General features: G+C 42.7%; 2 protein-coding genes across 7 annotated transcripts in view; both read left to right on the top strand.

Moving 5' to 3' along the window:
- Positions 1-422: 422 nt before the first annotated feature.
- Positions 423-17,237, top strand: part of LOC104593882 (leucine-rich repeat receptor protein kinase HPCA1-like) — a 29,429-nt gene continuing 12,614 nt past the window's right edge. Inside the window, exons 1-10 of one of the 5 annotated variants that reach the window (XM_010253945.3) lie at positions 423-712; positions 1,759-1,888; positions 2,117-2,188; positions 2,392-2,466; positions 2,557-2,628; positions 10,502-10,666; positions 10,763-10,837; positions 11,567-11,638; positions 12,034-12,111; positions 12,187-12,258. In XM_010253945.3, the coding sequence (XP_010252247.1) occupies positions 634-712; positions 1,759-1,888; positions 2,117-2,188; positions 2,392-2,466; positions 2,557-2,628; positions 10,502-10,666; positions 10,763-10,837; positions 11,567-11,638; positions 12,034-12,111; positions 12,187-12,258 (890 nt within the window). In that variant the 5' untranslated portion in view covers positions 423-633. The remainder of the gene's footprint in view (positions 713-1,758; positions 1,889-2,116; positions 2,189-2,391; positions 2,467-2,556; positions 2,629-10,501; positions 10,667-10,762; positions 10,838-11,566; positions 11,639-12,033; positions 12,112-12,186; positions 12,259-17,237) is intronic. The other 4 variants (XM_010253941.3, XM_088888064.1, XM_010253943.3 and 1 more) reach the window with 4 other exon arrangements.
- On the top strand, positions 12,265-16,733 carry LOC148791921 (uncharacterized). 2 transcript variants are annotated; one of them, XM_088888066.1, is made up of 3 exons: positions 12,265-15,252; positions 15,329-15,816; positions 15,897-16,733. In XM_088888066.1, exons 2-3 carry the CDS (start codon positions 15,334-15,336, stop codon positions 16,194-16,196), a joined length of 783 nt encoding a protein of 260 aa, XP_088744192.1. In that variant the 5' UTR covers positions 12,265-15,252; positions 15,329-15,333; the 3' UTR covers positions 16,197-16,733. The 2 variants fall into 2 exon arrangements, with proteins under 2 accessions (XP_088744192.1, XP_088744191.1); XM_088888065.1 differs by having other exon boundaries at positions 12,265-15,816.

Here is a 17,237-nt window from a genome sequence, read left to right as displayed (position 1 = left end):
TTTTTATAACCCGAAATGGACCGGTGCTGAAGAAAATCCGGCCGACTCGGGTTGGGTCTGTTCAGGTTAGTCGGTTTGGTCGGGTTGGGTCTTCTTATGAACAGCCCTACAATTTGCTCAAGCATGTCTAATCCATCTTGTTTTGACTCCAACCCCATTCCAAGGGTACATAATGATGGTTTAGACCATTAAAATATACCTAATTAATACCACATGAGACTTACGACGAATACACAACTCTTTTAATGGATTCTGTCAAATATAAAGGAATATTTTCTAACAGGGGAGGTTTTAGTATTTATCACAAGTCTTATGGACTTTAATATAACAATCATAATAAATGCTTTTATAAAAAAATCATATTAAATGAAAAAATAAAAGCAAGTCTTTCTTTTCGACAGGGAAATAAATTGAAGTCTTTTCAAAATGTCTTTAAAATAAAATACTGGGTGAAGAAGAAGGAGAGTTAGCTTATTTTGGTTTCCAATTTCCATGCAGCTTTGAATGAATCAATAGATGGGAGAGATTCATGACAAATACTAACGCATCTGTCGCTTGAACTAATAATCTGGAAGGAGTTCCGAGTTGCTCCAACTTGTGAATCTTTGGCTTTTGGGTTATAGTACATAAGCAATGGTTCAAAAAATCCAGGCGTTTCTGTTGATTCTAATTCAAATTCCATTTGCAGCTGCCCTCACAACTACTCAGGAAGGTTTGTTTAATTATTTTTCTTTCTTCTGTTTTAAGGGGATGGGTTACAGAGTTGCTTTCTACTGATCAGAAACCAGTCTTTTAGCTATTTAAATGACCTGAATTTCAGGTTTAATATCTGTGTCTCTGTACTATATAATAAGAGTATGATCTCTTTTAGCATTTAGCCCAACATATATATAATGTCTTTTAGACGGTTTGTAGAGGAATTCAAAAGATCTATTTTGAATTATTGTGTTCTCCAATTCAGTGTTTGTAACTTAAGCTCAGTTTGGAAGGAGTATAAATACAAATATGTAGAGTGTAAATACATTTAAAATAATACAAAATACAAGGTTTTGTACTCTACATATTTGCATTTGTACTCCTTCCAAACTGATCTTTACAGAATAGATAGAATAGCCATAAAATCTCCAAATAAATACAGTACTGCTTTATCCCACACTGATTCTGTTCTTTCCTTTGTCATCTTACTTCAACCATGACGCTTCTGACGCTTACTGATTCTGTTCTTTCCTTTGCTTCTGATACTGATTCTGTTCTTAATTTCCTTTATCATCTTACTTCAACCATGATGCTTCTGACGCTTACTAATTCTGTTCTTTCCTTTGCTTCTGATACTGATTCTGTTCTTAATTTCCTTTATCAACTTACTTCAACCATGATGCTTCTGACGCTTACTGATTCTGTTCTTTCCTTTGCTTCTGATACTGATTCTGTTCTTAATTTCCTTTTTCAACTTACTTCAACCATGATGCTTCTGACGCTTACTGATTCTGTTCTTTCCTTTGCTTCTGATACTGATTCTGTTCTTAATTTCCTTTTTCAACTTACTTCAACCATGATGCTTCTGACGCTTACTGATTCTGTTCTTTCCTTTGCTTCTGATACTGATTCTGTTCTTAATTTCCTTTGTCATCTTACTTCAAGTGAACTGGAAGGTTTCTCTGCTAAAAGTTGTTTTCCAAGTAGGAGAGCACCACAAAATAGTGGTGTGGCATGGCTTGATGCTACTTTTTTTTTTTTTTTTTTCTGTTCCTGATGCAGCTGCTGCTCTAAACTCGTTGAAGGATATCTGGAAAAATAAGCCACCTGATTGGGAAAAACCTGATCCTTGCGATGACGGTTGGACCGGAATTTACTGTGATATTGAAACTAGGTCACATGTGATCTACATGTAAGTTCATCACCATCATCATCATCATCATTAATACCTTATCCTAACTATATGGGGTTAGTTACATGAATCCTATTTGTCAATTCATTCTATTTAAAACATATCTACTAATAAATTATTAGTGGTTAAATCATTTCTTACTATTACCGTTCAAAGAATATCAATTCATTCTGACTTTATCAATTAACTCCTCTCACTATTTGTCTATAAAACCAATTTGAATGCTAGAAAATTGGGAAACACCGGATTGATGGGTCAACTGTCCAATAACATCGGGTCCCTCTCGGAGTTACAAATTTTGTAAGTAGTAATCAATTTTCACACCTCCCTTGGTTTCATAAAAGGGAAAATCTATGATACCGGAAAGAGTTTTGACCAATCAATCAAAATCCACCCATGAATATGAATTTATTGTTCAGTTGTTTTTCCGATATCATAGTGGAACCCTTTCTCCTTTGAAAGAAATTGGCGTAAATATATAATTGAGTAATTGACTCATGCAGGGATCTGTCTAACAACCCGGGTTTGAATGGGCTCCTTCCGGATGCTATTGGTAACTTGAAGAATCTTTCACAACTGTAAGAAATTCTTGTGATTTTCAAATTAGAATAATCATGCATGTGTAAATGAACGAATGGGCTTGAATTTCTTCATATAAATATTGTCAGGATCCTAACCGGGTGCAACTTCTCTGGCCGGATCCCAGACAGCATAGGATCTCTGCAGCAGCTAATCCAATTGTAAGACTTTGTATTTCTTTAGATTCATTTGTTTCACTTGATTAACTAAAATCTGATTTATTGATGGAGATGTGGAAAATGAGATATCTGATATAATAACCACATAACTCATATTTTCTAGGATACGATGAGGATGGGATTCTTTACTGAAGTTTCTTCAGGCTTTTAATTAATTTTCAGTAAAATACTTTAGAAATCCCCTTATTAACTTTAATTTACTCCCACCAGAGACATTGTCAGTAGCCGATGGCATTGGGAGACAATTGCCATTCTTATGTAGTTGAGACATTAGGACGATGGGTCCCTTAAGGAATTGTTGGTGAGGTTTAATGTTTGAGTCTGTCCAGGACCAACGCCTTGACCAATCCATAGCAGTGGCCGCCTTGATGCACAGCCTTCAGACCTCCCGCTTTAGCTTTCCTCTAGAGAATAGAGCTCCACAAGACATGATTAATCTCCTTGCCTGAGCTTTAAAATATATCATTTCTCACAGTCCCACGCCATAGGGAGGTCGAGGAAGGAAGGTGTGATTTGAAGCACAAAGAGCGTAATGATCACCACTCTCGCTGGGACAAGAAGAGGTTGGATTGGCATTGGGACTGCAGATCGAGGAGTACTCCACCAAACTTTAGGAACTTAATGCCGTTCAACATGCCACGGGTTGAGATCCTCATGTAGATCGATCCACAACCGGTGCTTCGTTAGGTGGCCCAAAAAGTCGAAGTCCCAAGGCAACAAGAGAATAAGGGACAAGTACTTTGAAACCTCCGCAACCACATTGAGGACCTTGTCAGATGAAGCTACTTCAACAGATATGTTGCTAACCGCTAAGCTCCATGAAAGAGCAATCGATGCCACGTTGGTGCGCTTGAAAACTGAGACCCTCCTCTCACCGAAGTCATAGTAGTCATCTCCGGAGGAATGACGGTGGAAGTGGAGAGCTCCTTTGCCAGGCCTATTGTTGGCTGAATTAGGTGAAAAACCAAGCTACAAAGATGTTAAAGATGGACACCTGATCACATGTACTTGATAACTCAGACCCTCCTCTCACCGGAGTCAAAGTAGTCATCTCTGAAGGAATTACGGTGGAAATGGAGAGCTCCTTTACTAGGCCTATGATTGGTTGAATCAAAGTGAAAACCCGAGCTCCAAAGAAGTCAAAGATGGACACCGGATCACATTCGCTGTAGATGACTTTAAAGGGGTCCAAATGCCTCATGACAATGCATTGATAATTTTAGTCAACATCACCAACTATAAATTATGTCAAGTCCTTGTTGACACAAGAAGTATGGTTGACATCATGTTCAATGAGGCATATCCTAAAATGAAGATCGAACGTAGGCATCTTTCTTGTTTTCAGTTTTTCTGAACTCAAAGACTATGCAGGAAGTTGATGGCCAGCAGACTAAGCAGCTCTACCAACTTTATTTGAACTCGGATAAAGCCTCATCAGTCCTCTTCGCGAAGTATCCTCTACAAAGATGAGCTCTTCGTGGCTTCCGCGGGAGTAGGCAGACAACAGACTGCATGGACGCCCCTGCCGGTCGAGCCTTCCGAGGCTCCCGTGCGAGTTGGTGACCTAAAGTCAGTAGTGCTGCCCTCGTAGGTCGAGCTCCTAGTAGCTTCTTGTAGGAGTGGATAACCGATGTCACTAACGAGGTTGATGCAACGTAGTCGTAGCTCTAAGGCGTGACCTAGCGGCCTAGCCCAGGCACGAACTAGCGAGCTGATAAAAGACCTCGGCACCACATAAGTCCCAGTCGCCTCCTCAGCATGGGCACATAAGACCTAGTCACCTCTTAGTTATGGGCAAAATCAGGGGTAAGGAGAGTGGACTGCGAGTCGCTCCCAGGGCTTAAGGATTTGAATCGACGCTTACGATCTCATCGAATTAGTCATTTCAGGCCAAAAGGAACAATCTACTCCCTTCGTCGAGTTACTTTCGGCTCGGGAGTGGGGGGCAAATGATGAGGGCGGATTTGGCCCTCCAATGATATTGTGACACATGGCATCTCGGAACAACTAGGTGACACCCGGAACCACTTTGGCAACAACTTGCCTTAGCCAAGTTGATGGTGTCCCACCTGGCGGCCTGGCCCTGGCGCGAACTAGTAGCCTGGCACAGGCGCAAGTTGGCAGCCTGGCACAGGCGCGACCTGGCGGCCTGGCCCTGGCACGAACTGGCAACCTGGCACAGGCGTGAGCTGGCTGCCTAGCAGCCTGGCACAGGCGCTGACTTAGCGACCTGCGAGACATGCTCGGCAAAAAATTCGACAGGCATATCCTAACACTCCCACGATCCTTGGAAGATGGCCCACGTGCCGAACGATCCGGAGGGTGGTCAATGTGCATGGCGGTTGCCTCAGGGAATCTCAGACCACTTAGACGACTTCTCAGAAATCTAGGATATGGTGCGTGAAGCCCATGCCAAACAAGGCCTATATAAAGGCACCAACCCCAATGACACGAGGGGGGCAAGTAAGCATATTCTAGCTCTCATACTTTGTGATTTTTAGCTCACTATCGACTATGAGAGTACTGACTTAAGCATCGGAGCGACTTCGCCGGGTTAACCACCCCGGGTCCTCTGACATTGATTCCTTGCAGGTCTTTAAAGAACTACGAAGCTCAACAATCAATCCAGTTTGCCACCAGGCAGCTCGGCACTCTGGTCAGCTCGTCACCTAACCTGCCTAGCTCGGCCCAGTCAGTTCAGCACCTAACCTGCCCAGCTCGACTCAGTTAATTCGGCACCTAATCTGCCCCCAGCTTGGCCTAGTCAGCTCGGCATCCAGGTCCTCATCCAGCAAAAGTTCACTTTGGCCTTTGAGTCATCAACCACTTGGAAGCAGACCAAATGACGAGGTACTTGACAAAAAATTGATACATAACCAAAAATGGATTCATCACCTTCTCCCGGATGATGCTGATTATGTACACAAGGAAATACATGAAGGGATTTGCAGTGATCATTCTGGTGCCTGAACCCTTGCCTACAAGGCTCTTCGATAGGGTTATTTGTAGCTCACCATAAAATAGGATGCAACATAGCTTATACAGAAATGCGACAGTTGCCAAAGACATTCTAATTTGATTTATTAGCCAGCACTCCCCCTAACACTAATTTGTAGTCCTTGGCCTTTCACTCAGTGGGGCATGGACATCCTCGGTAACTTCCTTCCTGTGGCATGTCAAAGGAAGTTCCTCCTCATCGCCATGGACTACTTAACAAAATGGGTCAAGGCTGTACCCCTAGCATGAATCATAGCTCAGAATGCCCAAGGCTTCCTATGGACAAACATCATCTATTGCTTTAATATTCCACAGGTGCTGATTGAAAGTTTGAAGAGTACTGCATCAAGCTTAAAATAGATCATCGTATAACCACAATGCATCGACCTCGGAGCAACGACCAGACCGAAGTCATGAATCACACCTTGTTGAATTGACTAAAGACAAGGTTGAACAAAGCCAGGGGTAGATGGGTAGAACATCTATTAAGCATCCTCTGGGCCTAGTGATCTACTCTATGAATATCAATCAGAGAGATACCGTTCAACCTAGTGTTTGGATTAGAAGTAGTGATCCCTGTAGAGATTGGATCCCCTACACTCCGAACCAAACTCTACAACGAGGAAACCAATAATGAGGACCTCCTCGTTGAGCTAGACCTCTTAGAAGAATCTAAAGACCAGGCATAGATCAGGATGGTAACATACCAACAAGTGACCAAGTACTATGACGCCAAGGTCTACCGAAGACAATTTAAGATGGGGGACTTTATCTTACGTAAAGTCATCGTACTAGAGTTTGGAGTAGGGAATCTCGGACCGAACTGGAGCGACAACAACTTAAGGATGTATTATCAATAAGCGGCATCGAGCCTAATGATGGTCGAACCTACTGTAACTTCAAAAGTCAAAGCAATAAAGCATCTCTTTTTCACAAAGCTAAAGTCTACTGCACCACACTGCATAGACATACACAAACTTGGATGAACACTAATAGTTGAGGCCCAACACCTAATCTGTCTTAGGATGGACATCGTGGGAAGGACACCCCTACCACTCATGGCTAGAGGGTGACAACCGAACACTATACCCTAGAATCGGCATAGCTTCGGCAGGCTGAAGACTCTTGGACCCTTCTCTCCAACTGGGTGTCAAAGTAGTGTTGGCTGAGGACCACATTTGGTCCATTAGAGAGCTCTAAGCTTCTTATGACATGGTAACACCGATCTCCCCATGGAAACACTTGAGAACTCGGAAGTACCTCGGCCACTGAGCACCCCAAGCTTCAACCACCTAAAGACCAAAACTAATTCACAAAATGAAAGCTTCAACCATCCGAAGAACGAGGCCAATTCCTAATCAATCGAAGCAGTTGAAATGAAGGCTTTGGAAAGCAAGATACTGAAGCTGGATCATAACCAATTGGAGTCTAAGGCAAACATAGGACCTTAGCCTAGTTGAAGGCTTCAATCACCCAATGGATTTAGGGCATCCTCGAGGTGATAGCTTGGTTAGCTGTGTCACAAAGCAAATGGATAGACTAGTAAAGGTTGGAAATCACTCCTCAATAGAAAGGAAAAAAGGAAAAAAGTAGAAAGAGCAACATTTGCTAACCAAACAAATGATAGCTTGGTTAGCTTCATTTCACAAAATTTTACAAGTATGAAAGAGCAACATTTTGAATAGAAAGGAAAAAAGTAGAAATCACTCCTCAATAGGGGGGCCATCAATACGGTTCTGGTACTTTGGATGCACGTTGGCCTTGGTCGATTGGGCAGATTACTCCTTGGATGTCTCCTCATGGATCCAAGGGCCTAACTTCTCAACCGCGGATGCAACTTCGGGAAACAGGTGCATGACCATCCTCTTGTAACAGGCAAACTCGGCCAGCCAAGAGTTGGTGGCATAGTTGTCGAGCTCGGTCTGGAACTCTACGAGTGCCTTATACTCCATGACCACCTCCTCCCTCGCCCAGTTTAGCCTCGCCTCGGAATCCTCCGCTGCCTTCTTCGCCTTGTCCTTGGCCTCCTTCACGTCTTGCAAGCGACTCTTCATCTTCTTAAATCCGTTGTCCTTATCTGCTATAGCCTTCTTCACCTTGACAAGCTTGGCCTTCAACTATGCATTCTCTATCTCCTTCACCTGAGTCATCTTGCGGAGACCATGCATGCAATTGACCAGGTCATGACGGCACAAACAGCCTGCATGACAAGGAAGAGGTCAATCTCTTGGATAGCCGAACTCTCTAGAACACTACATGTGTGGTTAGAATCCTCCCTCTGGATAACTATGTCACCAAAGACCTCAGAGAGAAGTGGAGTCCCGCATAGACAAAGATAAGCATTGCCTCCTGAGGATAAGCACCCTCGTAAGGGAAAGTGGAGCCTATCGAAAACCTTGACAAGAAGCTTCATCTCGTTAACCCCGCAAAGAGTCCATCCGACTACAACATGCACACTCACCTATATTAGAGGCATCTCCACTTCTCCTCTCACAATAAAGGATTTTCAACTCTCTAGACTCTCTAGCCCTCTTGCTCTCCTATTGTTCTCCTTGGCTCGGACTAGCTCACTTTCTACAGCTTAACCCGACCGACTTCTCCTTATTACTGACTTGAGCGTCAGAGTACCTTCCCGGGGACCTCATCCTTAGGCCTCTGACTTTCTCTTTGCTTGCAAATCCTCAGTACATGACTCTGTCCTTCCACCTCGGCTCTATCCAATTGGCAGGACTATTATCTACTGCGTGTTTGGATCATGTTGGATCACACAACATCATTCACCTTGAATTGTAATATTCATTATCTAGGCTTTAAGGCTTTATGGATGTTCTTGTTGTATTTGATGGTGAGAACTGGACTTTCAAGACATCCCTAACATGTCTGTTGTATAGTGATAGCCGAGACACCATTAGGCATATATGTTGTTTTACTCTGCTCCTATGTAAGCTTCCTTGTTTGGATTGGATTTCTTTTCTATAACTATTCTTTACCCAAACAGATCATTGTTGGATAGGCTGGTGTTATGATAGGACATAGGTCCACCTAAGTCAACTGATACACTCATCACTTCCATTTAATAATAAGCTAGATCCCAATAGAATTATTCACTTGCCACTAGAGATATATATATTTGGAAACTCAACTATCGTTTACCAATACTCCCAATCTTGTTGTGGTTGAGTGAATCACTATTTGGAGATTGGAGTGCCATTAAAGCTGAAAATGAAACATTTAGAGAGGGCTTAGCCATGGGCCCATGGCCACCTAACTTGACCTTGTTAACATATTCTTAAAGATAATGCCCAATAAGTTAACAAACTTTCAGTTGGGTGGTGGTTTATATCCTCCATCGCACATCTACAACATTACCAAAGATGACAGAAAATTGAAGGCATTCTCATCTTCTTGTGGCATCAAATATTGCCCCCACTTGTGCAACTTTGTCTTTGATATTTTGATAAAATTTGTTATTTTCATAGGCAATATTTTCCTTAGGCTGAATTTAGAAACGATGCAAATAAGTGTGAATGCAAATATGTAGAGTGTAAAACGGTTCATATAAATTACAAAGTTGGGTTAGTTTTGCACTGACAAATTTACCTTCTTACCAGACTTTTAGTTGTAATGGATGCAAACATGAATTTCAATAAAGCATATGCTTTTTCTTATCAAAAGCCCACTTGAATGCAAATTTACTTCTTTTTTATTGATGTACTTTTACATCTTATTATCAATGTAAATATGCATTGATCTATCGTTTGTCAATGCATAAATGTAATGTTGCCAAATACAGGCAAAAGTGAACCATAGTGCAAATTTACCCTGAACCGGGGTTTACACTCCATTTGCATTGTTTCCAAACGCAGCCTTAGGTGTATCACTTAGCTATAGTGCTTGGTATTGTTAATGTTGAAATGTACTCCTGAGAACAAGTGGAACACCCATTCTAAGAAACATGAAAAATCTACATAATTTTATAAAATAATAAACCAAACAAGTGTATGATAAATGTACACATAATACAAGTTTAACGTTCCATATAGAAAATGTCTAATGTTTATTCTGCATTTAATAGTAGCAAATTGATCTACATAAAGAAAAGCATAAAAAGATGGATTTATTATATTAAATCTAGCCATAGATTCATATATTCCAACAAAAACAAAAGTAGTTTCCAACATCATCACAGAAAACAATTAACACCTTACTTTGTTTAATATTAACACGAAAAAGAAAAAAGAAAAAAAAAACAAAGTATTGATCATATCGTAAAGGGAAAATTCCTGATCAGTACTCTGTACTTTGGCTTGAGTGATAATTTGGTCCCTGAACTTTAAAATGCGACAATCCATACCCGAACTTTCAAAATGTGACAATCCAGTACCTATTGTTAAACAGTCCATTAATCTGTCGTTATGTGACATTTGAAAAGTAAAAAATGCCCTAAGAATGCCATCTAATTCTCTTTATCAACCGTCCAAACATTGAAAATAAAATGAATAGTCCCAAATTCTAGATTCTTCTAAACAGTTACCAACTTTTTTGAATAGAAGAGGGTAGGATTTGGGACTGTTCAGTTTTTTATCAACGTTTGGATGGTTGATAAACAGAATTAGATGACACTCGAAGGATATTTTTAAATTTTCAAATGTCACTTAACGGCTGATTAACGGACTGATTAATGACAGGTACTGAATTGTCACATTTTGAAAAATTTTCATCCGTTTTATATTGAAAAAAAATGTAACCATAATATGATTTTCATCAAGGATAATGTTATATTTGAGAGTTCATTGTAAAGGGATCGAATCATTATAAAGTTAGCAGTTTCTAACTACTTTATTGTCATTCTTTGTAGATCTATAAATTTTAACAACTTCAGTGGAGAAATACCGCATTCTATCGGTAACTTAGCCCATCTTATTCTGCTTGATCTAGCTGACAACAAACTCAGTGGAACCATTCCTATATCTGATGGAGATAAAACTACTGGACTGGATAAGTTAACTGCTTGCCAACACTTGTATGTCCAGCTTATCTGAATTTGAATTTATTGTTCTGTTTTTCACATGGAATCACTTCAAATCTAAATAATATAAGATATGTTGGTGATCTACAGTCATCTTGCCAATAATAATCTCTCAGGCACCATTCCAGATCAACTTTTCAGTTCAGATATGCGACTTATACATTTGTAAGTTGTTTAAAAATAGGATCATTAAAATTGTGATTCATTCCTCAAATATATATTTAGTTTTCCTATCTACATTCTTATAATTAAGTCTATATATCGAACTAACATTTCAGACTTTGGGTAGAAACGAAGCACAAATTCCTAATGTGCCTTTGAAATACACAACTTAAATCTTTAAGGTTTTTAAATTCGAACCGGAGAAAGAACAGGTCAGGAGTATGGTTTCTGGGTCGAACGGTCTGACCGTTCGAACCAAATGGATGACATGTTCTGACAAAAAATAAAAAAATAAAAAACAGTCAAACCGTTGAAAGGTTCAACCACCTGGGTCAGCGGTTTTCTGACCAAATCAACGGTTTTTGAGAAAAGGTTCCCGGTTTTTCTGATTCAACCGTCTGATCCAGTCTGATTTTGAAAACCATGCTAAAAACTATATTCAAGTTGGTTTTATTCATCTATAATGATTTGTAATAAATGTTAATCCTTTTATATTTTGCAATACTTTCTTATTTTAAATGCATTAAAAAATATGAAGATTTATTCATTACTAAAATTTATCATGTTAAAGGATACTAGTAAATAGACAATATACTAGCTTGCCTAGTTTGCTAACTTCCTAGATGGTACCGGATGGAATTTGCATTAGAACTTTCACGAAAGGAAATGATATAACAAAAGTGGTTTCAAATATTTTTGTCCTATATACTAATTTTTTTTTTTTTTTGACAGGATTTTGAATGGTAACCAACTCACTGGAGCCATCCCTTCCTCAATGGGAATCCTGAAGAATCTTGAAGTTGTGTGAGTGTCTAGCTTTGATAATTTAATTTTGGGTAAAAGACTTAAATATACCTTGAATTTTCATAAATCGACTTAAACATATCTTGTGGGACCGGTGGTTGATCCATGGCGTAGCAGAGAAATGGTAGAAGGAGAGGGGTGCTGATGTAAAACCTAATCGCTTTATAATATAGTATAGATAGATCAAAATCATCCGTTTTGGTAAATTTCCAAAAATTGAAACCTAGAATCATCATATCATTTTCTCAAAGTCATTTTAATTTAATTGGCACCAGTTTTGGAAACAAGCATATTCTTGTTATACTAATGAAAAAACGCAAATGTTATTTCCAACACATATTTGACCATTAATATGTTGATATTTGCTGATCCAATATTATGTGTGCATCTTATAGGGACTTGAGCTGCAATAGATTTGATCCATCGGAGATCGCCAAATTGTTTACCACCGTATTACGAAATTTGTCCAAAATGTAAACTCTCTCTCTCTCATATGTACACATCAATGTGTCAAAATTTGATCATATTCATCAAATTTGCTTCCGCAGAAAAATGGAGAACACAAACCTTGATGGACAAATCGCCCCATATCTTCTCACTCTTCCTGATCTTGAAAATGTGTGAGTATCAATGGAACCTCTACTTTGTCAAATTTAGCAGTAAGACTCCTAGAAAAAAGAGAAAAACATATGTTATACCTTGTGGTTTGATCTATGACAGATTCAGATCTTCCAACCCCAAAAAACACTTGAGTTTGGGTTATAAAATCATAACCATTTTTTGATAATTATATAGGCCCAACTCAAACCATATGTTATACCATGTGGTTTGCATGTATGTTATGTAATATTTTTGCCATGTGGTAGCATATTATAGCTTGCCAATTGGAACCGTTCGGGAGGTAAGAATCATTGGCTAGTATTCATTATTATCATCTAAGTTTTATCCCAACCAGACGAGGTCAGCTATATAAATCAGGGGGTGTTTAGAGCATTTATTTCTAGGAAAAATTCTCAATTAGTTTTGGGTCTAGTGCCACTTTGATTCCCAAACATTAAAACGCGATAATTTAGCATCCAAATTTTCAAAACGTGTGCCATTATCCAGTCATTAAGTGGCATTTGAAAAGGCACAAATGTCCTTCGAGTGCCATCTACTTTTCTTTATTAACCATTCAAACATTGACAAAAAATGAACAGTCCCAAATCATTTTCTCTTCTATTCAAAAAAGTTGAGGTCACATCTCAGTGGGCATTCTGGTGACCCCAATTTTCTTGAATAGAAGAGGCAAGGATTTGGGACTGTTCATTTTTTGTCAACATTTGGATGATTGATAAAGAAATTAGATGACACTTGAAGGGTATTTGTGTCTTTTCAAATTCCACTTAACAACTGATTAAAAGGCAAGTATTGGATTTGCACATTTTGAAAGTTTGGCTACTGAATTGTCATGTTTTAAAGTTTGGGGACCAAAGTGACACCAAGCCCAAAATACAGGGTATTAATCGGAAATTTTCCCTTATTTCTATTTCAACCATTTGTTCCTAGCCCTTTTAGTCCCTTTAATTTATAGTAGATTGTTTTAATATTTTTTACCCCACCTTTTATTAAAATATTTATGAATAAGATTAGCTATTGAAAATTTTAATACAAAAGAAAATGATATTGAAAAAACTTATAATCAATCAACTGATAGTGCTCAAACCTTGATACCCCTTCTTCGTAAGAGAAAGAACCCTTTTATGCTGGGATCTGGCCGTACCTGACACAACCGCCACTGCTCTAGACGCTATTGCTGGGGCAGGAATGGCAGGCGCAAGTAACCGTTGCAAGCTGCCATTGTCGGGTACAGAACTGTCAGTTGTGCCAAGCCTTTCAGAGACGGCAAAGAGAACGTCGCCTGGCAGGGAGGAACGCCGCCTGGCAAGGGATCAGAGCCCTGCCATCGGGTCTGTCAAACACGGGTGTTAGGCCGGTCCTCCTCCTCGCAGCTTACCGAGCTGCCGATTGCCGAGCTGCTTGGGACAGGATTGTCCTGACACCGAAGTGCCGGGATGCCCGGATTGGAGGCAGCGCTGCTCCGGTTGTCCCTCCCCTGGGGTACTTAGCCGAAGTGTCAGGTCATTCCCTCCCTGGGAAAGGAAAGCTCAGGGCCTTTCGAGGGGAGCTCAGGCCTTTGTGCTAGGCGGGAACCCGGGTTACCCAGGTGTTGGTCCCCGATGAGTTACTTAACTCGCTGAGTGGCCAGCACTGGGCTTGGCGAGTCTCTCTCGTCGAGTTGTGGCTGCGTTGGCGGGTTGAGTCGTCCATCGAGCCAGGTCACGCACACGTGTCCTTGGGCTGCGGGGTTGAGCCAAATCGTCCTCCATCAATTGCCCCCCAACTCCCCGTGCTGTGGACGGAGACCCAGCGCGTGGAGTTCACGGTTCGCTGGGTGGACTTGGCTTGGTACTTGCACCATGACGTTGGGCAGTTCAGCGGTTGGACCGGTCAGGTGTTCGGTTTGCTCGGATGGAAAACCCGTGTTGCGTGCAACTCATGTACGGACGTCACGCGTTTTAGGCTTCGCGGACGCCAAAAAATACGCTAAATCAATTTCGCCTTGAGAGTCCCGCAGCCGGTTTTCTTGAGGGCCGTCGGATTGCTCCAATCTTAAGCGTTGGCTATCGGGCCCCGCGGCTATAAATATCGGGGTTTTGGCCATTTTCTTTCGCCGCTAAGTGTTTTCTGTCTTGAGCTCGTGTCTGAGGTCTCCAGCTCAGGTCTTCCAGCTCGGTTTCATCTTTCTCCGGTGAGTCCCCGAGTTCCCCCTCTTTTCTTTTCTTCTCAGTTCGTTCCTCCCTATGTCCAGCGGGGACAGTTTCTTGGACGAACCCGAGGTGGGCACCTCGGGTCAGGGCGATCCTGCTATCGCCTGGCCTTCCCACGAGGCACGAGCAACCTCGGGTAAACTGGCATCCACTCTCATCGAGGTCGGGCACCGGACTAGTTCGGTCCTTCTACCATGACGCTGGAGAGGCTTCAGGACCTCATTCAACAATTTAACTTTCCCTCAGAGTACTCTTACAGCCTTCCTACCGGCAAATTCCCTTGGGAGCACGGTCCGGGTGAGATCATGATCTTCAGGGAACAACTCGTCGGTGGGCTTCGTCTCCCTCTTCACCACCTTATCCCTGAGGTGTTGGGGCGTTTCAGCCTCACGCTGGATCAGCTCCACCTCAATTCCATTCGGAACTTGGTTGGAACCATTTCCCTTTGTCATGAACGCCGGTTTTCTTTGGACGTGGACATACTCTGCTCCATACTGTTAATAAAAAAGAGCGCCTCTAGCGCTCCTCCCGAGCATGGGTAGGTTTACTACTTGTCTCCTCGCCTAGGCTTCACGATGCTACATAAGTTCCCGAGCAAGGTCCCGGCCTGGAAATGGGACTATTTTGTAGTCCGATCCAGCGCGGGGTGGCCCTTCCTCACTAACTATAGGGTGGCCACCCAGGCTACCAGCATTGCCCTTAATCAGTAGACGTGGGAGACCTTCCACTCATGGGCTTAGGCTGAGCTCGATCATCGGGACTACATCACCAAAGAGAAGCTTGTTCAGGCCGGTTTGAGCCCGGGTAGGTCTATTTCTATCTTTTGTTTTGCTTTATCTGCCTGGTGCCTTCGAGTTTACTGACGCCAGCTTTGTTGCAGGTCCTATGGATGAAGAAGAGAGGATTACTGGTCCTATGCTCCTCCACCACATGAGGAAGAGAAAGAAGCGGGCTGCCAAGAAGGCTCGTGTGGAGTCACCGAGGGCCCCCACCCACAAGCCCGACCACCCTCGGGCCACCACCCTTGAGCCCGAATCCTCCAATGCCCCTCCAATGATAGGCCTGGAGGATGATTTTCCGCCTCAAGAGCCTGAGGCTGTGGAGTGGTTGGTTGCCGAGCCAGCCGGGGCTGCCGTTGAAGCTCCGAGCTCTGCTGGGGCGGCTGCCGAGGTCTCCAAAGATTCGGCCCATTGCGCTGCAGATGCGGCGGCATCTAGTTCGGGGACTAGAGAGGAGGAGGAGTCCATCTTGGATCCCCAGGTCAGCCTTGAAAGAAGTAAGAGGGTGGTTATCACTACGGAGGTTGTGAGTTGGGCTGATCTCTCCCCGGGCCAACTCAGGGCCCGTGCTGCAACCCACGCTATGGTGGTGAGTCCATTTTCCGAGAGCCACTATTTTGGCTCCTTCTCCCCTTTTTTTTTTGGTACTAACTATCTTCCTTCTGTCAGGCGAACACTGCCGTGCATGCCTTGACCTTCCAATTTGACAAACACTTGAGGCATGCTTTGGCAGATGAGGAGTCGTCCCGTGTGGCTCACACCGAGCTAAAGGCAGCCCAAGACAAGATTCATCAGTTGGAGAGTGATGTCGCTGCTCAGAGGAGCTTGAATGACGCCCTGGCATTAGAGAAAGAGGAGCTGGTCCGTGAACGAGATAGGCTGAAGGCTGAGGTGAACGGGCTCCGAGTTGGTCAGGAAGCCTTGAAGCTCGAGGTGGAAAGCCTCAAGGAGGCCCAGGGGGCTTTGTAGTTCGAGATACAAGGGCTCAAGGAAGCCAAGGGGGCCTTTGAGCACGAGGTGGAGTTTCTTAAGGCCGATATCAAGGAGAAGATGGAGATCTTCGATGACGCTCTGGAGTGGGCCAAGGTTCAGGTCGTCATCGACTACGTCAAGTCGTCAAGGTTCGATAATATAATGTTGAAGGCCTACCGTAGGGGATTCAAGCTCGGCCAGTGGTGGATAAGGCACGCCTACTCCAATCTGGATATAAGTGCCTTCACTTCTTACAACATTACGGATGACATGGCACGCCAGGCCGCAGATGATCCAGACTCCGAAGATGATGGAGGCAACGAGGAGGTTGACACTACCGACCTGACCGATTCTTCCGAGGAGACCCCTGAAGAAGCCCCGAGTAAGGCTGATGATCCTCCCAAGTAGTTAGGCGCTCCTTGTATTCTGGGCCTACGAGATCGGTCTCTCTATCATTTTTGTTTTGGTGGTTTTGGAAATGGGAATTTGTAAATTACCTTGAGGCATTCTGTAATAAAATGTATATTTTTCCAAGTGTCTGTGTGACATGTTTTCTTGCCGAAGTAGTTGTCCTATCTCGAGCTATTTAGGCTGCTAAGCCAGACCCCATATGCGGGTGTTCTCTCAGTACTGTCACTCTGATTTGTTCCTCGGTACTTAGTAGGGGTGATTCCGTAGTGGGAGTATGTATTCAGTTAAGTATCTGTATAGTGAAATTGGCTTTTGAGGTGGGCGTCTCCTCACCACCACCACCCCGAACTGTTTTCTTGTGCTTAATAGGGGTGATCATAAGATTTCAGCAACGTGCGCCGAGGTATGTGAAGTAAGGCACGTATCCGACCTGTCTCTTTGGCTGTTTAGGCTAGTGTTTACCCATTGCCGCTTATGCCGAAGTAGGCTAGGGGTTGGGGGGTCCATACCCGAGGCGGCTTCGGTTCTTGGTATGCTAAGCTTTTGCAGATGAGGTGGTAGGGTTATTCATGGCGCCGAGGTCGTTGTCAACCCGGCTTGCTGGCCCATAGGTTATAGGGAATAACC

The sequence above is a fragment of the Nelumbo nucifera genome, chromosome 5 (assembly GCF_055504915.1).
Source record: "Nelumbo nucifera cultivar China Antique chromosome 5, China Antique-T2T, whole genome shotgun sequence".
Lineage (NCBI taxonomy): Eukaryota > Viridiplantae > Streptophyta > Magnoliopsida > Proteales > Nelumbonaceae > Nelumbo > Nelumbo nucifera.
This window is presented reverse-complemented; position numbering and strand designations above follow the sequence as displayed.

Coding starts and splice junctions, on each gene's coding strand:
- LOC148791921 (XM_088888066.1), top strand. CDS start 15,334: ATGGATGAAGAAGAGAGGATTACTGGTCCTATGCTCCTCCACCACATG. Junction 15,817..15,896: donor CTGCAACCCACGCTATGGTG/GTGAGTCCATTT, acceptor TCCTTCTGTCAG/GCGAACACTGCCGTGCATGC.